The sequence below is a fragment of the Hypomesus nipponensis genome, chromosome 10 (genome assembly GCF_054491055.1).
Source record: "Hypomesus nipponensis isolate SF chromosome 10, ASM5449105v1, whole genome shotgun sequence".
Lineage (NCBI taxonomy): Eukaryota > Metazoa > Chordata > Actinopteri > Osmeriformes > Osmeridae > Hypomesus > Hypomesus nipponensis.
In genome coordinates, this window is record NC_140370.1 from 10,232,501 (window position 1) to 10,255,415 (window position 22,915).

Genomic DNA, 22,915 nt, shown 5'->3' on the forward strand with positions numbered 1-22,915 from the left:
AATTATAATACTGTATATCCCAGAGTTGAGTCTCCCCCATTCTCTCCTCCTCAGTTGTGAGTTGGATTCAGCAGGTTGTTGATGTTTGTGTGCTCAGATCCGCTTCCTGGTGGAGATTGTGTGGCCGGTGGTGTTGTTTATTGGTCTGGTGTGGCTGAGAAAGGCTAACCCACTGTACAAGCAACATGAATGTACGTCTTAACACTTTTTACACTGAACAGATGTAAACATTACAACTACAGTTACTCTGCATTGTCTTATTTGACATGTTTTTTTTTCCCCCTGTGGGGTTGCACATTCTTCCAGGTCACTTTCCCAACAAGGCCCTGCCCTCAACAGGGATTCTTCCATGGATCCAGGGCATATTCTGCAATGCCAACAACCCCTGTTTCAGATATCCAACCAGAGGAGAATCCCCTGGAGTTGTTTCCAATTACAACAACTCCATGTGAGCATGATTATAGGGGTTTCAGTTCAACTATATCAGTTATACTGCAAGCTTTGTATTTTGTTAATGTCATTTGCAGTTATTCATTGTAGAAGTAGCTGTTAGTTTTAGTCATCTGCATTGATTATACAGGTATGTATTTGTGTGTTCTAGACTCTTAGGCCCTGCTGTGTTCTGTGTTGTAGACTGGCCCGGTTCTATGCCGACTCCCAGGAGGTGCTGTTCAACGACCCAGAGTTCCAGCAGCTGGGTCGGGTGTGGAGAGAGCTGTCCACCTTGAGCAACCTCATGGACACTTTACGGAACAACCCTTCCCAGGTCTCAGGTGAGGAACTACTTTGACCCCCTGTATCCCTGGGAATCTCAGTCACTGGGAATGTCTATGGGTGTCATGATAACAAGTCTAACATCCCATTCCCCCCCTCTTTCCTATTCACCTGTTTCCCCCTAGTTTCCCCCCTTGACATGTGTCTCTTATAGACAACCCTCCCTCTCTCTCTCTCTGTGTATGTTATTCTGTCTATCAGTCAGTCTGGCTGTCAATCACTTCCTGGTCATATTCGGGGCCCCCCTCTCTCACTTCCTGTATGGAGAGTTGAGACTATCTAGTCTAACCTTCTGGGTCTGCTCTGCTTCCTGTCCAGGACGGGGGATAAAGATTGAGGACATTCTGAAGGATGACGAGATGCTTACAAGTTTCCTGCTACGGGACGCCGGCCTGCCAGAGTCTGTGGTCCACTCGCTGATCAATGCCCAAGTGCGACTGGAGCAGGTAGGACTGCAAACACTGTCTGACTGAGACCCTGGCAGCAGTACGAGTCATCGTTCTCATTTACTATTAGGTGCATGATGGAACATGTAGGAATTGTTCCTCCTTGTTGTTCCTCGTCGGCCCTTTGTATCGGTTTAATAGTGTTGACAACAAAGAATGGAACGCATCTTTTCTACGTGTGCTCTGTATCGTACACAGAGCCGGAGAGACTCCAGGGGGCCACAGGGCCTGGTGGTGTCAGTCAGGTCTGGGTATTCTCACTGGGTTGTTCCTCCTCCAGGAATGTGCTGTCTGGATAAACCTCAGTAGCTAATCGTTACCCATCCTCCCTGGGTGATTCACTGCTATCCCTGATTTCCTGTCTGTTGAATGCAGGGCTAGTTCCTGTCTCTCAGGACAGTCCGTATCACAGAGAGGTTGGTCTGTACCCTCTTTACTTTGTTGGTAGGCCTGCGCTTCTCACTATGACTGTGCCAGTGACAAATGGTAATACAATTTCAGGGAGCACCAAACCTTTTTAAAGGTTTTTTTAAAACCTCTTGGATATCCAGGATGTCAGAGGCCTACATCGAAGGTGCTCAAACCTTCTGTTGATTTTGTGTTCTATGATAAAACATAATATCTATGCACTGTATATGAATACATATTTACAATCCTTTCTCTCCTCCCTGTCCTGCCTCTACTACCCCCCCTCCCCTCCCCCTTTGCTCCTTCTTTCACCCCTCTCTCTGGCTAGTTTGCTTTTGGGATCCCAGATCTGCAGCTGAAGGACATTGCCTGTAGCCAGGCCCTGCTGGAACGCTTCATCATCTTCCAGAGCCGCAGGGGCCTGTATGGAGTCCGTAACGCCATGTGTGCCCTCAGCCAGCAGAAGCTCCAGAGGATCGAGGACATGCTCTACACCAACGTGGACTTCTTCAAGATCTTCCGGCTGGTCAGTGAGAGAGTATTTTCCTCTGTCACCTCTGGTCGTTACAGTGTATTGAGTGACATTCTTCTGGTTCTTTTGGGTACTGAAGCTAGATGTCATGTCCTCTTGTGAAGAAGGCGTGACATGCAGGTCGTGCTGGATTGTCAGATTGGTGTCTCCTGTCAGGTCTGCCTACCCATTGTTCGATGCTGGGTTGAATCTAACCTCCTGTGTTTCTGCCACCTCCCTCTCTGCCTCTTATCTGCCCAGCCCCTCTGAAGCCATGATCTCCCATCTCCCCCCTCTCTGTTGGGGTGCACCTCAGCCGAGGTGGGAGATTGGCTCAAGGGGTTGGCATGGCGATGTCCCTCTTGGCCTATTTTTCTAATAGGATTATAGCGGTCCCTCCCACCTCATTCAAGACTGACTAAGACTCGGCAAGGTTCCATGTATAAATAAATTCCCCACGTGTCACCCACGGAAGAAGACAGACAGCCACCCTGAAGATGTTTTTGTCCTGTTTCCATGAGTTAGCTGTAGTATGAGTGTAGTGTTATGAGTGTTGCACTGCTGGTCAAATGTAAACTCCATGGCAAACTAAAGTTTAACCCTAGAGCCCAATTTGACTCAAAGCCCATTAGCTTAACAAGTATAGCAAACAGCCTATGTATAGCTCAGCACACACACTACTCCCTGCGTCCAGCTCTTCCTCTCCTCACACCCAAGCCCCCATGGCCTATCAACCTCTCAACTCCTTCCCTTCCCCTCCTTCCCTTGTCATTCGCTCTCTCTTTTCGTCTTTCCTCCCCTCTTCCTTTGCTCACAGAAATGCAGGCGTGAGGAATGTCTGAGGAAGGCCTTCTCATGTGTGTGTTTGGGTTGGCATGCACTGTTTCCGCAGCTCCTAGCACCATGAACCTGTAAGGGGCCTCTGTCTAAGACCCACTGTTCATGGTGTTTGCCTGTAGTGGTAAAGGTGAAACTGTGTGTTTTAAAAGTGATAGTAATGACTGTTCGCTCATATCAAAGTACCTCAATAGCTTACCTCTGTCCTGTATCCCTACAGAGGTTCAGCACACAGCACAGACCCTTTACAGACAGCGGATTCAACGAAATCCTGAATCTGTTGACGCATGAAAATGATTCATTTGGCATCAATGGTAGCCTGCCTGTTGAGTTCTTCCCAGATCTCATCTCAGATGTTCCACCTGTGTTGTATTTCATTTCCCAGCTGCCCCGGGTGCTTGATGACTACGCTGATGGGATTGACCTGTACTTCTGGGGCCAAGTGTTTACTGGGGTGTCAGAGAAGGTCCAAGTGGTGAGTACTTCTTGTGTCCAATGTCTTCTCCTCTCTCTGAGAAAAACGCCTCGTTATTTTTAGCATTCAGGAAACTAGCATCTTCCGTATAGACTTGTTTGAAAGAAAAACTCAAGGAGAGATTTGGGTCACACGACCATGCACCCCTGCAGCTCAGGGTCCTTTCCACAGTCTGAGGTTAAGTCGATAGGCACATTAACCTGTGGGTCTCCCAGCATACCAGAGCCATTGAGTGTTTATCATTAGTGCACGCTACGCCTTGTTGTCTTTGTATTAGTGATTGTAGTGTACGTGTGTTTCCCGGGGTGTGTGTGTCCCATCTGTCCTGCCATTGGATCACAGTCACTGGGACATTCCTGGGACGTGACATCCTGTAGGCGGGTCTAATCTTTTCCATCACTGTGGTGACAGAAAGCCTGGCCAAAAGTACTCATCACCTATTTGTACTTTGAGGGATTTTGTGTGTGTGTGTGTGAGAGAGAGAGAGAGAGAGAGAGAGTACCGTGCATGAAGCATGTGAATGAGTCATATCCTCAACAGACCAAACCACTTTAGTTGTTTCAATCCGTGTTGTTTTACAGCTTAGATTTATATTGTAGTAGGATCACTAAAGTATGATAACAAAACAGTCAAAGGCGTGTGTGAGTGCATTGCCCAGGGCTATGCTGAGCAGCCTGAGATCGGCTGTCTAGGCCAGTCACAGTTATGGGCTATCCTGTCCTACTAGCACTCAGAAAAAAGCTCCTCCTCTCCTGAACAGGAAGTGAGACAGTGCCAAATGAGCGTACCGACGGAAAACATGCACTAGCGTGACTACACTAGAGTCAACTTATTTTCATCAATGGGAGGATACTTTGCCCACCCTCCACCTATCCTAATTCTTTTTATAGAAAGGCTCTTTAAGAGATTTTCTTGTGGGGTCTATTGTCTCATGAAAACATTTATAATCATTTACTTCCCTTACTAGCGCAATACGTTCCCTTTTTTGGGTGTTCCTATTATCAAACTAAATTGAAATACGAGGTCATCTTGTGGTCAAATCCTACATTTTGTATTGGACAACGTAACAAATTGCATTATGCAGAGAGTGTGGAACGTGTCACTTAAGATACTGCTAATCTATCCTGAGAAATGAGGTGAGGAGATGAAGGTGGATCAAGGTGTTGGATCAAGGTGTTGGATCAGGACACCTGTGGCTGAGAGGGTTCTCACTTGACCCCAGATGTGGTTGCACTGGATCTGCTTTGGGATTGTAACAGTCAGTGAATCATCTCCGTACTGTCAATGAGAGAACTGCCAGTTGAATCCATATGCCAGGCCATGCCTATGAAATAAATAACGCTATAAATTAAGGTACATGATGGTATCATAAAAAAGAAAAAAAAGCTGAAACTGAATTTGACCCTAAGTCAAAGCTCACTAAGTATTGCAGTACAGGACAAACATAATTCGATGCTTCTCTGTTAAGTGTTGAACTGTAACAGTTTAACCAGCTTTTAACGGTCAGAACATGTTAAGTGGAACCCAGCCCTAATGACCAGCTGTGTGGAGAGAGGTAGAGAGCGGAGTGCAGCAGAGAATAAAGTTCTCACAGTAAGGACTGTTTTGCTCAAGTGTTTAATGTATGAGTACTAAGAAACGGATTTGACAAGGTTTCAGTCAATGTGCACTTGTAAGTCAGTGTAACGCCCATGAGTCATACTCGCTCACTCACTCATTTACCTCCCTCCTTTTTCATGCCTTCCCCCCACCCACCTACGCACGCACGCATGGATGGACACACATTTCCACACCTCCTTGATGTTCTGTCACCCACACTCCCAGCTGCTGGAGAGGAACAGCACCAAAGAGCTGATCCAGGTGGTCTACCCACTGTTCCAGGCAGGGGGGCCCTCCTCCTTCACCCAGCTCATGTCCACTGTTTCAGGCCTGTTCTGTGGCTACCCGGAGGGAGGGGGCTCCAGGGTCCTCTCCTTCAACTGGTACGAGGACAACAACTACAAGGTCTTCCTGGGCGTCAACAGCTCCAAGGGCCAGGACAGCTACGCCTATGACAAGACCACCAGTGAGTGTTCATGGGAAACGTAGTGCTCTTGTGCACTTGTATATGGGTGGTCATGGAAAATGTAATATGAATTGTGCACTTTGGGTGGTCATGGAAAATATTACATTAATAGTGCACTGCATGTGGGTGGTCATGGGTTATGTAGTTTGATATAGGGTTACAGTGCACTTTCAATGTATCATTGTCTCCTGTAACCTCTTTCCTCTTATTCTTCCTCTCCTTCTCTCTCACTGGCTCATAGCTCCCTTCTGCAATTCCCTGATGCAGACTCTGGAGTCCAACCCTGTCACCAAAATTGTGTGGAATTCAGTCAAGCCCCTGCTGATGGGAAAGATCTTGTACGCCCCCGACTCCCCTGCAGTCCGACAGATATTAAAGAGTGTAAGAGAGCACAGACCCCCTCCTAGCCCCGCCCTCCCCGCCCCCGTACTCACGTACCCCTCCTTTCACCCCCACCCCTCTGAGGAATGAGCTGACTATACCACATTGGAGAGAAGGGGGGTCTGCCACAAGTGGGAGAGGGGAGGAGGGCAGGAGGAGGGGGATGTTAAATTGAATGTGTGGGTGCAGCACAAAGGGAAAGCAGAGCTTGCTTTCAGACTCAGTGAAGTCATATTCACGGCCGTTGACAGAAAACAGATGTGATTCCCAGGGGGAGTTCCGTTAATGAGAATCTTACTGGGCTGCTCGGAAAAAAACCACGTACACCTTAATGCCCAGAGTTCAGACAGAGAGGGGTCGTCTGTTGGTTGATGATTGAGACGAAGATGTAACAGGTCGTTCTTTGACACTGCTACAAAGATGCAGTGTCTATACGTGAAGTTGAGCCTACATATCATACAAGTGCGTTTCTGTATCAGTGTGTATTTCTGTTCCTATGGACTTGTGTGTGTGGTTGTGTAATTCAACAGGCCAACACAACATTTGAGGAGCTGGAGAGGCTGCAGAACATGGGCAAGGCCTGGGAGGAGGTGGGACCTCAGCTCTGGGCCTTCTTCCAAAACAGTGTCCAGATGAACATGATCAGGGTGGGGCCTACACACACACACACACACACACTCACACAAATACGTGTCATAAGGTTTTAACTTGACGTTTCTTGACAAATCTGGTCCGTCTCTCCCTGTCCCTTTAGGATACGATTGCAAACCCCACAGTGACACACTTCCTGGACCAAAGTATGGAGGACACCGAGTTTTCCACCAAAGACATCCTCAACTTCCTGTACAGTGGGCCAGAAGAGAATAGGCAGGCTGGCCTTCCCAACTTTGACTGGAGGAACGTCTTCCAACTGACTGACCAGGTCATCCGCATGTTCAACCAATACGGAGAGGTGAGGAAAACGACCAGACCAGTAGTACCGCATAAAAAAAAATGCAATAAATCCAACACGGTTAGCATTGAGGCTGTCCACGTAGAGACATCAAGTGTCTGGAGGCTGGTGTCCGTCTTCCAGGTCTGAACCCCGACAGATCACCTTTCGGCCCCCCTTTCAAAGCGAGAGAGCCACTTAGTGGAGCTATGGAACGCTGCTTCCATCCAGATGGGTGAAAGGCAAGAGAACAAGCCAGCTGTCATCCCCATCCAGGCCTGCCTTTGTGTGGCCTGTGATGAAGTGGAGAGAGGGTGGGAGTGGGGCACCACCCCCCCCATGAGCTCAATGTTGTTTTTGTGTTTGGCTTTGCATTGAAACACCGCCCCCCCCGGACTCGGCAAATAAAAGGGGGCAAATCACTCTATCCATCCGCCATTCCTCCCATCTCTTCCTCGCTTCATCTGTACGATCCTTAGGGGGGCCCTGTAATCGATTTGAGGGGTCGGAGGTCGTAGTTGGAGGGACCCTATGGGGACGAGCGTCTCCATCTCTTCTTTGTCTCTCCGAGGCCCGGGGCCCTCTTGTGTTTCTGCAAACAAACTCAGGCGACTTAGCCAATTCGATATAGCTGTCAACTGGAGCCCACTCTTTGGAGAAACTGCCTCAGTTAGCATCTTAGCCACTCACTTATCAGGGGTGTGTTCACATGTCGAAAGCCTATTAGAAAGTATGTTTCACTGAGAACCTGGCACACTCACGTGTGTATGTATGTGTGTGTGTGTGTGTGTTTGTGTGTGTCTGTGGGGGGGTGTTTTTCTCATCCTCAGACTGTGGGTATGCTTGTATGGTGAATGTATGGGGCCATAGGGATGAATGAGGAGTGCCCTTGTCTCTCTTTGAGTGCTCCGAGGGCATTGTACAGTAATATGAATGAAGACATTAGACACGCTTTACATCGAGCGCTGGGGCCCCCAGCAAAAAAGCATGATTTGTGTGTGTGTGTGTGGGTGCATGTGTGTGTGTGGGAGATGTTCACAGGACCATTGTGTGTGTGTGTGTGTGTGTATGTGTGCGTCTTCGAGTGCTCCGGTGCAGAGTGAACGTAGCTGTTAAGACTTTCCCATGTCACCAGAGCCCTTGTGAATGAGAGGCCTGTGAGGACTGAGTGGCTCTGCTGAGCAGGACACTGTTCCTGTCTCTGCTGTCTGCCCACACCGGGACGTGCTTAGCAATCGATTCCAAACCCCCCAAAAAACTCTCATACACATGGTCACACACACACACGCTCAAAGTGGACACTCACACATTCACACAACCCGTGCCTGAGTGTACAAACAGACAAACACACACACACACACAAATAACCCTGCCCCTTCTTTCTCACCTGCCTGCAGTGCATCAGCCTGGATAAGTTTGTGGCCCACACCGACGAGACCCAGATGACCCACCAGGCCCTGTACCTGCTGGAAGAGAACAAGTTCTGGGCGGGGCTCGTCTTCCTGGATATGTACCCCTGGACCACCTCCCCACCGCCGCATGTCAAGTACAAGATCCGCATGGACATTGATGCTGTGGAGCGGACCAATAAGATCAAAGACAGGTAGATAGCACCTTAACACTGACCTGCTGAGGCAGACATTGATGCTGTGGAGCAGACCAATAAGATCAAAGACAGTTAGACAGCACCTTAACACTGACCTGCTGAGGCAGACGTTTCAACATGTGTTAGGGATCTTTACATGGCCTTAAGATGGTCAATTCTTCTTCTTATGTTGCATTACTGATAACTGGCAGCACTTGTCTCTAAGGTTCTACATCTTAACCCACTCTTCAAATGAACACATACAGCCAAACTAAGCCCACACATTAATACACATAATATCTCCATGCTAACAATTACTTTCACAAGCAAGTTGGTGTCAGAGCAGAGCCAGCTATGCAGCCTGTTTTTGTTTGTGCAGGAGGGCTAGTGTGTAGCCCTTACCAATTTACTAATGAGATTGTTTTCGAAGGGGGATTGCGAGTGACTTATCTCCATGACTGGAACGAAGAATTGAGTGTGCGTTGTGTCTGCTGTGTGTGTCGTCTAGAGGATTGGTAGATGAGCCAGCTACTGCGAGGGCAATCTCCCTTTAATGAATACAGACCTACAACAACATTGCTCTGTTAATCAATGTTGGCCTCCCTCTCACCTACTTGTACGTACGTTGAGGATAACGACACCTGCTTTCATCCGTTGTGCCTCTGCCCCGTCTGTCTGTCAGGTACTGGGACCCTGGTCCGAGGGCTGACCCCATGGATGACCTGAGGTACATCTGGGGAGGCTTCGCCTACCTCCAGGACATGATCGAACACGGCATCCTCAAGATCCACACTGGAAACGACTGGCCACTCGGCGTCTATGTCCAGCAGATGCCCTACCCCTGCTACGTGGACGACCTGTGAGTGGGTCACCCGCCTGTCTGTCATGAATCCCCGTCTCTTTCACATCCAATGGAGGAAGAGCGGGGCGTTTTGGGGGGGGGGCTTTTGTTTGTGTGACACAGAACACCTGTTCTGACTATAACAGATCAAACAGAGTCCTGACGCTCCTTCTATTGAAAGTGTCGTGTCTCAACACGCCTCCCTCGTCCTCCCACAGCTTCATGCTGACCTTGAACCGCTGCTTCCCCATCTTCATGGTGCTGGCCTGGATCTACTCTGTGTCCATGATCGTCAAGAGCATCGTGCTGGAGAAGGAGCTGAGGCTCAAGGAGACCCTGAAGGCCATGGGGGTCACCAACGGGGTCATCTGGTACACCTGGTTCATCGACAGCTTCCTCATGATGACAGCCAGCACGGCCCTGCTCACCACCATCATCATGGTAAGAGATGAGGGGAGAGGAAGGGATGGGAGGGTAGCTCAAAGAAGGGACAATTGATAGTTTTGGTGTCGTGTTTCTGATTTCTGAACGGAAACGTTTGTCAATTTTTGTATCCGTGAGTGCCACCTAGTGGAATTTGGGAGAAATGTGTCGAATCTTTATGATGCCATTCACATTCAAGAGGGGAAAATTGAACATGTTATCCTGTCCTCTTCCAGTCAGGAAAGGTGCTCAACTACAGCAACCCCATCATCGTGTTCTTCTTCCTGCTGACCTTCACCGTCACCACCATCCTGCAGTGCTTCCTCCTGAGCGTGTTCTTCAACAAGGCCAACCTTGCGGCCGCCTGCAGCGGCATCATCTACTTCACCCTCTACCTGCCCCACATCCTCTGCTTCGCCTGGCAGGACCGCATCACCAAGAACATGAAGCTTGGCGCGGTGCGTCCACTAATGCCTTCCCCCTGGGAATGAGGATCTCGGTGTCCCGATAGGACCTCGTTAGAGCTGCCTGGTGTCACTGTGACAACGGCTGCTAGGGCGACGTCATGAATTAAGTCACCGTGATGGTTAGGTTCAGTTTTTGCAGGTATACGTGTGTTTTACTGGAGCCCTGTTCCCCTTCCAGAGTCTGCTGTCTCCTGTGGCGTTTGGTTTTGGGACGGAGTACCTGTCTCGGTATGAGGAGCAGGGTCTGGGGCTGCAGTGGGACAACATCGGCACCAGTCCACTAGAGGGCGATGCCTACTCCTTCTTCACCTCCATACGGATGATGGTGTTTGATGCCGTGCTGTACGCAGTCCTGGCCTGGTACCTCGACAATGTCTTCCCAGGTCGGTCTCCACAGTATGTTGTGTGTTTAAGTGTGTGCATGAGTGGAAACAAATGCCAACTCGTACCTGATCTCATACTACGTTCAGGTGTTCTGAGTTAAAGCTTCTCTCGCCCCTCCAGGGCAGTATGGTATTGGTCGACCTTTCTACTTCCCCTTCCAGTCTTCATACTGGCAGAAATCTGAGACCACCCCCTCGGACACGGACGACGTTGGTTAGTGACACTGTTCAAGTCTCTCCCAATCTATTGTGGGCATTGTTGTCAAAGTTTTTTCTTATAGGTTCTCTCTAAATATGATTAAACACAGCTGTCATTGGGTGTGTGCCTCTTTGACAAAAGTATTAACGATTTTCCCTTCAAAATTGAATAATTGAAACAAGTGAATGCTTCTGTCTTCCTCCCTGTGTCTCCCCTGCAGAGAAGCCTTGTCCTGATGTGGACGTAGATGTGGAGAGCCTGGGGTCCCGACGCAGGTCCATATGCAACGGATCTTCTGGCAAGAAGACCTGTAAACACCAGGACAAGAGGGAGAAGCTGATAAAGGACAGGGAGGAGAGGGAGGAGCAGCAGAAGAGGCTGGAAGGAGAAGAAAACCAAGAGGCTGTTAATGAGGAGGAAGACACAAGTAGATGACACCATCAATTTGACGCTTTGACACCGTGTTTATTCAAGCTCCACCTCTATACCCACCATTTCTGTTTCCCTGCTTCTTCTTCCAGGTAAGCTGTTCTTTGAGGCAGAGCCGCTGGGACTAGTGATGGGGGTGGAGATCCAGGACCTGGTCAAGGTGTTTCCTGGGAGCCCTCGCCCTGCTGTCAACAGTCTCAGCATCACCTTCTACGAGGGACAGATCACATCCTTCCTGGGACACAACGGAGCCGGGAAAACTACCACCATGTGCGTATGCCACAAACCAATCAGACCAATGGCAGGATCTCAACATGACTAGCTACTAAACTGGCTGCGGATCTACTGGATGGTTCGATCCCACTCATAGTCAATATCTGTGTTCTGTTCCCCAGGTCTATCCTGACAGGCCTCTTCCCACCCACCTCAGGCACTGCTTACATTCATGGGAGAGACATCAGGACCGACATGGACATCATCCGCACCTCTATGGGCATGTGTCCCCAGTACAACATCCTGTTCAACCAGTGAGTCCTGCAAGCGACTGGGAAATGTTGCTTGTAGCCGGGGTGACAATTTACTGAATTTAGAGAATGTTGCTTACCCACAAAAGGAACAGCACCACAGCATTGAGGGAACACACACCTGATGTTAATGCTGCACTGGTAACTGACGGGTCCTCCTGCTCTCCCCAGTCTGACTGTGGAGGAGCACATCCTGTTCTACTCCATGTTGAAGGGGAGGACCAAGGTGGAGGCACAGAAGGAGGTGGAGGACATGCTGGAGGACCTGGGCCTCCCACACAAGAGAGATGATGAGGCTCAGAACCTCTCTGGTGAGTCTTGCCCAGGATGTCCGTCCGTTTGGGGTGTACAACATCTCCTTACTGCCAACAGTTGAAAGTACATCTATCACATTGTAATGTTTCTTTATTAATATTGTGAAAAATTGAGGTTTTATGTTTGGTGTGCGCACAGGTTTTAGACATTTAGTGAGTGGGTGTGTGGGATGTTGTTCTCTGGTTTGTTCACTGATACATTGTCTCTTGCACTGTTCAGGTGGGATGCAAAGGAAGCTGTCTGTTGCCATGGCATTTGTTGGGGGGTCAAAGATTGTTATCCTGGATGAGCCCACCTCAGGAGTGGACCCCTACTCCAGGCGATCCATTTGGGACCTCCTGCTCAAGTACCGGACTGGTAAGCTACTGCCCTCTACTGGCTACAGACATGTACTACTGCCCCTTTCACTGCCCATTCCAGATTCAGGACAACTTGCAGATGAGCAAGGAAGCTCATAAACCGCTTGCTAACTTGTTTGAAATCGAAGCAACTTTGCCCAGTTAAGCAACTTTGTCCAAGTTGATATATTCATATCAAACTATGAAAACATCTACATTTGAATAACTTGTAACCCCTCCCCCAGGTCGGACAGTGATCCTGTCCACCCACCACATGGACGAGGCTGACCTGCTGAGCGACAGGATCGCCATCATCTCCAAGGGCCAGCTCCACTGCTGCGGCTCCCCCCTCTTCCTCAAGAACTGCTTTGGCGTGGGCTTCTACCTCACACTGGTCCGACGCATGAAGGACCTGAAGAAGAAAGAGGTGAGGACCTGTCGTTCTTCCCGGACTTGACTGGCATCCGTGGGTCGTGCCCGCTCGTCGCGTTTGCAGTGCATGGTCATCATGAGTTTCTGAGTAACATGCTTTACTGCTCTCTCTCTCTCTCTCTCTCTCTCTCTCTCTCTCCTCTCTCTCTCTCTCTCTCTCTCTCTCTCTCTCTCTCTCTCTCTCTCTCTCTCTCTCTCTCTCTCTCTCTCTCTCTCTCTCTCTCTCTCTCTCTCCACCCAGAATGAGTGTGACTGTGCCTCTGAGTGCTCTTGCACCTGCTCCACCTGCACCAAGTACAAGGACCAGTCCCAGAACCAGTCTGAGCAAATGGACAGAGCCCTGGACGGTAAGGGGCCTCTATCATGTCTATTCTAGACTCTTAGTCTTTTCTGTATGTTCTGTTCCTTCCTGCGTGGCTCTCAGTTACAATGTTGAGTTTTTACTTAGTGTGGAGATTCTGGCCGGGGTTCTGTATGTGGAAAATAATGTTAAATCAAGGAGACTTTTGTTCCGAGTCGTGAGCTCTATTTCCTCCTCCTCCTCCTCTCTCAGGTGAGGTGGACAGCATCACAAATCTAATCCACCACCACGTTCCTGAGGCCAAGCTCATCGAGATGATTGGCCAGGAGTTGACCTACCTGCTGCCCAATAAGGGCTTCAAGCACAGGGCCTACGCCAGCCTGTTCAGGGAGCTGGAGGAGACTCTGGGGGACATGGGCCTGAGCAGTTTCGGCATCTCTGACACCTCTCTGGAGGAGGTAGGACCTCGTCCTCGTTTGATGACATCATCACCACGTGCCCCCATATCTGTTCTGAAAAGAAGGACTTTAATCAATATAAGGGATTTATTTGACCAACAAATCCACTGACGTGTTGGTATATCGATAGTGCAGTACAAAAACACGATCCATCATACCTCTAATGTTATATATCACATGTGATCATGCACATCCTAAATGGTTTATAAACAAGCTTTTCCCCAATGCAGATCTTTATCAAGGTGACTGCAGACGGCGAGGCCGCACAAAAAAGCACCCCAGGTAAAAGATGACTTTGTCCCAGCACATTCAGCTGTGATCCACACCCCATCTTCTCCCCTAAACTCCTGCTGAATACTGAATGGGATCTGTAGTAACAGCTTGAATATGTCTGATGTGAAGATGTGTTTTTGGTTCCTGTTCCAGTCTGTCACCTGCATGAAATCATGTCGGCACCTGATTTAATATGTCAAGGCTGTTTTCTGTAGACTCTAGTCGAAGGCTCCTCCACCTGGTTCCCAGGGAGCTAAAGCCCTATTGCACCAACCTTAATCTAGTGCACCTACATTTGGTTGGTTACAACTAGAGGTTGGAGAATTTGGAGAAAATGTGATAGGACGGTAGCTCTCCAGGACCAGGGTTGGGCAGCCAACAGTCTGCCTCAGTCTGTTAGTCATGTTCGTTCCTTGTTAGTTGACATGTTGTCTGCTGTGACCTGTCCACTTCCCACTGTAGAGCAGTGGATGCTTCTGCAGAGGAAAGGCAAAGTTGGTGTGGAGGAGGATGAAGGTTAGAGGAACGGCTAGCTCCAGCTGCCGCACACTAACTCTGCTTGCTGGGTCAGAATATAACACCAGGGGCTTTGCTGATGTAGAGTTCTACTGTTGGCAAAGATTCATAGGCTAATGACAGCAGTTTAGTGTTTTCTCACAACTCTTCTGCCTAAACAGACTGTCATTCCAAAGCAATGCTTTCTCTTTTAATACAAATTAGTGGGGGCCCGCATAGTTTCTTAATTATTTTTTGCTTTTTATATGTTCCTAGTTTACATAAACAGTGGAACCACACTGTCACAGTTTGTGGACTTCAATGTTACATCTCCTAACACAAACCCACAGAAGCCAATGGGCTGGTGCAGACCAATGGTGGGAGTAACCAGGGCAACTCGGACAGCAATGCGGGGCGGGGCTCCAGGCAGGTGAAAGGTGCCAGTCTGGTGATGAAGCAGTTTCACGCCCTGCTGGTCAAGAGGGTACACCACGCCACGCGTAGCTACAAAGACTTCTTGGCACAGGTACCAGACTTGACCAGACTTCTCAGAGACACGGCCATGTTTGTGGGGTTGGCCAATGTTCATGTGTTGTCATGCTTCAATACTGATCAAGACTTACAGGATGCAATAGTAAGATCATTCCAAGTTTATTCTGCGTGAAAATAAGGCTGGGATGTCTGTTCTCTGGCTAAAAGCAGTCTTGCACAAAAATACATACAAATAACAGATATGTTATTTTGGTTCCAGTTACTAAGATATTTATGAACTCCCAACTGGTTCCAATCAGTTAGGGTCCATAAAGATGGCATTCCTTTTACCTATAAAATGGGGGGTTGGTCAGAGGTCGACATCCTCTTGGTCTGTAAACAAACCTTAACATACCAGATTGGGCCTATACCTTCACCATCATGCGACTTCATCAGAAAAGGTCACCTCAGTTTTGTCCGTCCTATCAGTTCAGAGAGGGGTTAAAGATTCTCCCACAGAGTCTGCTGAATAAGTATGTGTTAACAGTCACAGTCTTTGCATAGAAGATGGTGACTTTGGAGGTGCAATTAAAGGCCAGGGGGATACTTAAAAAAGAAATAATAGATGAGTAAATATCATTCTAGTGTATCTGCAAAGGCATAATCCTCTCAAAGTGACAGTTGACTGCAATATGCTGTGTGTCTCCAGATCGTCCTTCCTGCCAGCTTTGTGCTGATCGCCCTGATCTTCACCATGATCGTCCCTCCGTTTGGGGAGTACCCCAGCCTCTCCCTCACCCCTTGGATGTACGGACAGCAGTACACCTTCATCAGGTCGGTCCTTCCATGCATCACGTATCTCACAAACACTCTTAGTGAAGGACTACATCACCCACAAGCCTTTGTTATAGTACATCCCAGGAACTACACAGATAAGGCTTTTTTAGGCGTTTTTATTTGACCTTTTTAAATATTTTCCTTTGTTCTTAGTAATGAAATGCCGACACACCCAACGATGAAACGCTTCACAGAGGTGCTGTTGGAAAGGCCTGGTTTGGGCACGCGCTGTATGGATGGAGAGCCTCTCGAGTGAGTAGTAGGTCCACCATGAATATTCAGCAACATTTACTGCTGTTTATTTGGCTGAATGAATATACACAATCAATGTTTTCAAATGAACACAGTAGGAAAGTCTCCATTGGCTCTAACTACAGGAAGCCCTTTGTGTGTCCTATAGAAACATGCCGTGCGGGAACATCACCACAGACTGGGCCGTGCCTGAGATCTCCTCTGTGGCCAGCAACATCCTCATGAGCCCAGAGTGGCACCCCCTCAACCCCTCCCCTTCCTGCCAATGCAGCACTGACAAGAAGCTGACCATGATGCCCATCTGTCCGGAGGGGGCTGGGGGGCTGCCCCCACGACAGGTTAGGAAGCTCTGTGTCCGTCTGTCTGTGTATGTCTGTGTCTGTCTGTGTGTGTGTCTGTGTATGTCTGTGTGTGTGTCTGTGTATGTCTGTCTGTGAAGGACTCCATAAAGGCAGCAGTAATATCTGACATGTGATTGTGTTTTCTATGTTTACCAGAGGAAGCAGGCTTCAGGAGACATCCTGATGGACCTTACTAGCAGTAACATCTCTGACTTCCTGGTCAAAACCTACCCCGATCTCATCAGAACCAGGTACATCCTCAGCCCTATGAGATGAGGATTTTCCCTTTGACACTTCTTCAGAGATTCCTTAGAGCCATAAAATGGCAACATGTCATTCATATCAATCCCTTTTTCATACCATTGTATTGTTTTTAATATCTAGTTTGAAGAGCAAATACTGGGTGAATGAGCAAAGGTAAGGTTTCAAACCCTCATCTCGATGTGAACCATTTGTCATTTGTAGTTTGTCTCTCTCCAGTGGAAGGCAGCAGATACTGACTGACAGAACATGTCTGTCTGGATCCTTCTCAGGTATGGAGGCCTGTCAGTGGGAGGGCAGCTGCCAATACTGGATGTGGATCCCAAGGAGATCCAGAGTGTTCTGTCCCAGCTGGGCCAGATGCTCAACATCACTGGGGTAGGAAGGGGTCCAGAACCCCTCTGGCGAGGACTATCAGTATACACTATCAGTACTCATGTCTGTGCTTAGAAATGTAAACTAAGTGGTTGGTGTCATGTCTGTTTACTCAGGGTCCTTATGCTAAGGTTTCCTTGAAGGAAATTGGACCTTTCCTCAGGTACATGGAGAGTGAATACAACGTAAAGGTGAGTGTGACTCATAAATACAAACCTCAGTGTATAGCTATATTTTAAGCTCTGAAAACAATATTTGATGTTGTGGAAGCGTCATACTCAGTCCAAACCTTAACGTGTGCTCGTCACCCTTCTGCCTCAGGTGTGGTACAACAATAAAGGCTGGCACGCCATGGTGTCCTTCATGAACGTGGCCAACAACGCCATCCTGAGGGCCTACCTGCCCCCCCAGGCTAACCCCGTAGAGTACGGCATCACTGCCATCAACCACCCTCTCAACCTGACCAAGGAGCAGCTGTCTGAGGTCACTGTGTGAGTGTCACTGGGACCTCCAGTTCTGGGCCAGGCTCCAGGGCTGGAAGGCAGGAGTTTGGTCCACAGGAAAATCCACTGCCTGGGTTAGGCAGATGAAGACACGGTCTTATTTCATAGATGTGTATAAGAAAACCCAGGTGTCCAGTTTTAAATGGATGGCTGAAAGGGATTATTGACCTCCTCTGCACCTCATCCCCCCCCCCCCCCCCTCCATCTCCCCCCTCCTCCCCCAGGTTGACCACATCAGTGGATGCAGTGGTGGCCATCTGCGTCATTTTCGCCATGTCCTTCATCCCGGCCAGCTTCGTCCTCTACCTCATTCAGGAGCGGGTCACCAAGGCCAAGCACCTGCAGTTTGTCAGCGGAGTCAGCCCTCTGATCTACTGGGTGGCCAACTTCTTCTGGGACATGGTCAGTGGTCACGATTAGTCACGAGAAACGAGTGATTGCTGTACAATGCTGTGTTATTTGAGTCATATGGATAGATCATAGTCTACAGCTGTATAAATGAGAAGTAGTACTTGGTAGTAATTATTTCACGGAAATACTTCACACATTATCAAATTAACACTAAGCCCAATTGTACTCATCCCCATCAACGAGCAGCTTACATTTACATTTAGTCATTTAGCAGACGCTCTTATCCAGAGCGAGTAAGTACAGGGACATTCCCCTGAGGCAAGTAGGGTAAAGTGCCTTGTCCAAGGACACAACATCATTTGACACGGCCGGAAATCGAACCGGCAACCTTCTGATTGGTATCCCGATTCCCTCACCGCTCAGCCATCTGACCCCCAGCTTACAACATTCATACACTGTACATGACATATCTTTTTCTCCTTTCGTTTCGTTTCCTTGATTTCTTCAGATGAACTACAGCATCAGCACTGCGATGGTGGTGGCCATCTTCATGGCCTTTGATAAGAAGTGCTACACTTCACAGACCAACCTCCCTGCCCTCATAGCCCTGCTGCTCCTCTATGGGTGAGTCACTCCAGCAGGTGCCCCCTCAGCCCACTGTGTTTGGCCCTATTGGCCCCTCCTGACGTACTGATATTGGGACCTGTTTTGGTTTCCAGGTGGGCGGTGACTCCCATGATGTACCCCATGTCCTACATCTTCAGCATCCCCAGCACGGCCTACGTCTCCCTCTCCTGCATCAACCTCTTCATCGGCATCAACAGCAGTGCCATCACCTTCATCTTGGAGCTGTTTGAAAACAACCGGGTGAGCAAAGAGAGAGAGAGAGAGAAAGAGAGAGAGAGAGAGAGAGAGAGAGAGAGAGAGAGAGAGAGAGAGAGAGAGAGAGAGAGAGAGAGAGAGAGAGAGAGAGAGAGAGAGAGAGAGAGAGAGAGAGAGAGAGAGAGAGAGAGAGAGAGAGAGAGAGAGAGAGAGAGAGAGAGAGAGAGAGAGAGAAAAAGAGAGAGAAAAATAGAGAGAGATAGAGAGAGATAGAGAGAGAGAGAGAGAGAGAGAGAGAGAGAGAGAGAGAGAGAGAGAGAGTTGGTGTCAGTTATCAAGAGAGAGATAACGAGAAGAATTGTGGGAGCAGGCTGAAAATGGAAAAACCTGAGCTGTGACAATCTCTGTGGTCGCTAACTCTGTTCCACGGTGTCTCTGTTCTCAGTCTCTGCTGGCGTTTAATGAGTGGCTGAAGAAGGGGCTTCTGGTGTTCCCCCACTTCTGCCTGGGGAGGGGCCTCATCGACATGGCCATGAACCAGGCCGTCACCGACGTCTATGCACGCTTCGGTCTGCACCTTCCCCCTCACACGCCTCCCCCCTCACACGCCTCCCCCCTCACACGCCTCCCCCCTCACATGCCTCCCCCCTCACACACCTCCCTCCTCACACACCTCCCCCCTCACACGCCTCCCCCCTCACACGCCTCCCCCCTCACACGCCTCCCCCCTCACACGCCTCCCCCCCTCACACGCCTCCCTCCTCATACGCCTCCCCCCCTCACACGCCTCCCCCCTCACACGCCTCCCCCCTCACATGCCTCCCCCCCTCACACGCCTCCCTCCTCATACGCCTCCCCCCCTCACACGCCTCCTCCCTCACACGCCTCCCCCCTCACACGCCTCCCCCCTCACACGCCTCCCCCCTCACACGCCTCCCCACCACACCGCCGGCCCCCTCCACAACCTCCAGGCATGCTAGGAACAGCCAATATTGGATAAGGGAGCCTGCCGTTTTATAAGCTATGTAATCGGATTGCAGGTGAACAGTACAGCATGGACCCGTTTAGATGGGACTTTGTGGGGAAGAACCTGGTCTTCATGGCAGTGGAGGGCTTTGTTTACTTCCTCCTCAACATCCTGATCCAGTACAGGTTCTTCATGGACCACTGGTGAGCCTCTGCCCCTTCTCTCTTCACGATGGTCGTCAAAGTCGTCAGCCTTTCACAAAGGGATTTTTTACCGGGTCACGTTTCCTCCTGACTTAAGGGGCGTCTCTTCCTCTCTCCCTGCCGCAGGATGTCCGACGGCAACAGATCCCAGCCCAAGGACGAGGACGAGGACGTGGCCATGGAGCGCCAGAGGGTCCACAGCGGAGGCAGCAGGAAAGACATCCTGCAGATCAGGGACCTTTGCAAGGTCAGACTCTCTGAGACACCCGCGACTACCCGCCTCGTGGCTGTATGGTGGATTGATAATGCATTGGTGCAGGCGCTGTTTGGGATACTCCGCCGACTCTTAACAACATCAAAAATGAAACCCTGTGTGTACTGTACATTGTGCTGTCTGGGGCGGGGGAAGGAAAACCTGTACACACAGGAGTATTATAAAGTGTGAAGTTGTATTGATTAGTAGCTGTGTAGCAGAGGTAAAACGTGTAAAAGGTGAGCGTCTCTTCTGCGTACAGACCTATGTGGGCCGGAAGAAACCAGCAGTGGACAAGATCTGTGTGGGTGTTCCTGCAGGGGAGGTAGGACCAGCGTGATGTTAAATAGACAGCACATTTAAAACCACGTACGATGGCATGTCCGTGTACCAGGTCTGTGTATACACTGGTCTGACCACCTGTGTGTCACTAGTGCTTTGGCCTGCTGGGGGTGAACGGTGCTGGGAAGACCACCACGTTTAAGATGCTGACTGGTGACACAGACGTCAGCTCTGGAGAGGCCACGGTCGCTGGCTACAGGTACTGCTGGGTGGGCTTGAAAAGAATAGGGTTGATACAGTCCATTCAAGTCAGCTTTATTAGCACGACAGTCATTACAACCGTTAGAAACGGTACACCATGTGAGAGGCGCCTGCTTCCTGTTGGTTTGAGTTGACCTCGTCCTTTTTCTTTTGTCAGTATTAATGATCAGATGCTGGATGTGCATCAGAACATGGGCTACTGCCCCCAGTTTGACGCCATCGATGAGCTGCTCACAGGCAGGGAGCACCTCTTCCTCTACGCCCGCCTCCGGGGCGTGCCGGAGGCCGAAATCGCCAGGGTGAGTGCCTCAACCCTGGAGACATGCAGAAAAACACACTCTACTTTCAAACTCTGCTTTCTCCAGGTATGGAGAAAGGTATCGTCATTTTGACAATAAAAATGATTCATATGGGATTAAAGTCGCAGCCTGTATGTAAGATAAACACAGATGTGTATTTATTTTCTAAGTTATGCCACGTCTTGTGTTTCCTCTCCAGGTGGCAGAGTGGGGTATTCAGAAGCTGGGTCTGACGGAGTACGCAGAGCAATGTGCTGGGACCTACAGCGGAGGCAACAAGCGCAAGCTCTCCACAGCCATCGCTATGATTGGCTGCCCAGCTCTGGTTCTCCTGGTGAGTCAGTCAGCCAGCTGTGTTGCTGCCTTTCGTATATAGGCCTGAATTTTTGGGCTGTTGGCTTTTATTCAGAGATTTGTCAGTGCAATGGTCCAGGTATCCAGATTGGCTACCATATGGCTTCAGTCGACCTAGACTCACTATCCTTTTTGCCATGGCAGGAAACTACACTGTTCCAAGTAAGATTTGGCAAAGCTGGAGAAAGTCTGCCATATGTTGTTTGAGTTTAGGATTTTTCACGATGCTGAAAATCTGTAATAAAGGGTAAAACAATATGATAAGAGTGTATGGACCTACATGTAAGTGTGTGTATGTGTGTGCTTTGTGTGTGCTTTGTGTGTGTGTGCACCCAAACAGGATGAACCTACTACAGGGATGGACCCCCATTCGAGACGCTTCCTGTGGACCGCCATCATGAGTGTCATTCAGGACGGGAGAGCCGTGGTGCTGACATCACACAGGTAGGCTCCTCCCACAGCCCTCCCACTGCCCCTACATGCAACAGGACAGTAATTAAAGGTTGACCTTACCTCTGTCTCCTCTGTCTCCCACCAGTATGGAGGAGTGTGAAGCTCTCTGCACTCGCCTGGCCATCATGGTCAACGGCACCTTCAAATGCCTCGGGACCATCCAGAACCTCAAATACAAGTATGACTGGGTGACCAGAGAGCAAACTAGCAGCAGCATCAAACATGTTCCCCTCAATAACATTGCCACCATTTTGCGTTTGACTGACGTGGGTCCCTCCCTCCCTCCCTCCCTCCCTCCCTCCCTCCCTCCCTCCCTCCCTCCCTCCCTCCCTCCCTCCCTCCCTCCCTCCCTCCCTCCCTCCCTCCCTCCCTCCCTCCCTCCCTCCCTCCCTCCCTCCCTCCCTCCCTCCCTCCTTCCCTCCCTCCCTCCCTCCCTCCCTCCCTCCCTCCCTCCCTCCCTCCCTCCCTCCTCATCCAGGTTTGGTGACGGCTACGTAGTGACCATGAAAATCAAGGCAGCTAAAGTGGGCGTGGCCCCGGACCTGAGCCCGGCTGAGAGCTTCATGCACAGTAACTTCCCGGGGTGTGTCCAGAGGGAGAAGCACTACAACACCCTGCAGTACGAGATCGCCTCCTCCTCCCTGGCCAGGATCTTCCAGCTGGTAGCAGCCAACAAGGACAAACTCAATGTAGAGGACTACTCTGTGTCCCAGACTACCCTGGACCAGGTAAACAACTCTACGACCGAGGTTCTGTCACTTGGAAGTAGACTTAAGCTTAGCAAGGCTAAGGCACGTGCAAAATGGAATACTGTTGTATGTAGAAATGGTAATACTTTCTCTGACTTTGTATTGATTATGAAATGCGTGTGTGTTTTCCAGGTGTTTGTGAACTTTGCCAAGCAGCAGTGTGGAGAGGATGAGGACCTGACGTTGAACACACGGACAGCAGGTGCACGGAAAGAAATCAAGATTGCCCCCCTTAAAAGGAAAAAGTGATGCATATACTGACACAAGCACACATACGCCTACTAGGAAATATCCAGTAGGTTGTTGTATTGTTTGGCTGTATATTTGAAGGTTTGTGTGATAGACTTTGGAAGTCATTCTTGTATGCTCATGTGTTTTGTACAGCAAAAAAGAATGCCCAAGTCAAGCTGTTTTAATACTATTTTAGCTCGGCATTGGCTGATGATGGTGGTTCCCAGAGATGGTTCCCTTCTATATCCTGTACAGCTGGTTTACATAACCCAGAGGATAGTAATGCAAGTATACTGGAAGATCAGACAAAATATAAAGCTTAATATCATAATATATATCTTAATATATAATATATATCT

General features: G+C 49.4%; 1 protein-coding gene across 3 annotated transcripts in view; it reads left to right on the top strand.

Moving 5' to 3' along the window:
• The window catches only part of abca4b (ATP-binding cassette, sub-family A (ABC1), member 4b), a 22,825-nt gene extending 173 nt beyond the window's left edge, over positions 1–22,652 (top strand). Inside the window, exons 2-50 of one of the 3 annotated variants that reach the window (XM_084708535.1) lie at positions 98–191; positions 307–448; positions 634–773; positions 1,093–1,220; positions 1,957–2,154; positions 3,362–3,451; positions 5,276–5,516; positions 5,758–5,897; positions 6,428–6,544; positions 6,652–6,849; positions 8,226–8,431; positions 9,096–9,272; positions 9,473–9,695; positions 9,914–10,135; positions 10,323–10,527; positions 10,649–10,741; positions 10,947–11,153; positions 11,248–11,425; positions 11,551–11,682; positions 11,851–11,990; positions 12,214–12,351; positions 12,578–12,759; positions 13,006–13,111; positions 13,318–13,523; positions 13,754–13,805; positions 14,259–14,312; positions 14,642–14,817; positions 15,472–15,596; positions 15,753–15,851; positions 16,000–16,189; positions 16,349–16,443; positions 16,577–16,609; positions 16,726–16,831; positions 16,945–17,019; positions 17,150–17,319; positions 17,556–17,733; positions 18,191–18,306; positions 18,402–18,549; positions 18,950–19,073; positions 19,545–19,674; positions 19,801–19,921; positions 20,190–20,252; positions 20,362–20,468; positions 20,628–20,769; positions 20,969–21,103; positions 21,464–21,567; positions 21,662–21,754; positions 22,055–22,304; positions 22,458–22,652. In XM_084708535.1, coding sequence (XP_084564661.1) covers positions 98–191; positions 307–448; positions 634–773; positions 1,093–1,220; positions 1,957–2,154; positions 3,362–3,451; positions 5,276–5,516; positions 5,758–5,897; positions 6,428–6,544; positions 6,652–6,849; positions 8,226–8,431; positions 9,096–9,272; positions 9,473–9,695; positions 9,914–10,135; positions 10,323–10,527; positions 10,649–10,741; positions 10,947–11,153; positions 11,248–11,425; positions 11,551–11,682; positions 11,851–11,990; positions 12,214–12,351; positions 12,578–12,759; positions 13,006–13,111; positions 13,318–13,523; positions 13,754–13,805; positions 14,259–14,312; positions 14,642–14,817; positions 15,472–15,596; positions 15,753–15,851; positions 16,000–16,189; positions 16,349–16,443; positions 16,577–16,609; positions 16,726–16,831; positions 16,945–17,019; positions 17,150–17,319; positions 17,556–17,733; positions 18,191–18,306; positions 18,402–18,549; positions 18,950–19,073; positions 19,545–19,674; positions 19,801–19,921; positions 20,190–20,252; positions 20,362–20,468; positions 20,628–20,769; positions 20,969–21,103; positions 21,464–21,567; positions 21,662–21,754; positions 22,055–22,304; positions 22,458–22,574 — 6,906 coding nt within the window. In that variant the 3' untranslated portion in view covers positions 22,575–22,652. Of the gene's footprint in view, positions 1–97; positions 192–306; positions 449–633; positions 774–1,092; positions 1,221–1,956; positions 2,155–3,361; positions 3,452–5,275; positions 5,517–5,757; positions 5,898–6,427; positions 6,545–6,651; positions 6,850–8,225; positions 8,432–9,095; positions 9,273–9,472; positions 9,696–9,913; positions 10,136–10,322; positions 10,528–10,648; positions 10,742–10,946; positions 11,157–11,241; positions 11,426–11,550; positions 11,683–11,850; positions 11,991–12,213; positions 12,352–12,577; positions 12,760–13,005; positions 13,112–13,317; positions 13,524–13,753; positions 13,806–14,258; positions 14,313–14,641; positions 14,818–15,471; positions 15,597–15,752; positions 15,852–15,999; positions 16,190–16,348; positions 16,444–16,576; positions 16,610–16,725; positions 16,832–16,944; positions 17,020–17,149; positions 17,320–17,555; positions 17,734–18,190; positions 18,307–18,401; positions 18,550–18,949; positions 19,074–19,544; positions 19,675–19,800; positions 19,922–20,189; positions 20,253–20,361; positions 20,469–20,627; positions 20,770–20,968; positions 21,104–21,463; positions 21,568–21,661; positions 21,755–22,054; positions 22,305–22,457 lie in introns of all 3 variants that reach the window. The other 2 variants (XM_084708537.1, XM_084708536.1) reach the window with 2 other exon arrangements.
• Positions 22,653–22,915: the final 263 nt, after the last annotated feature.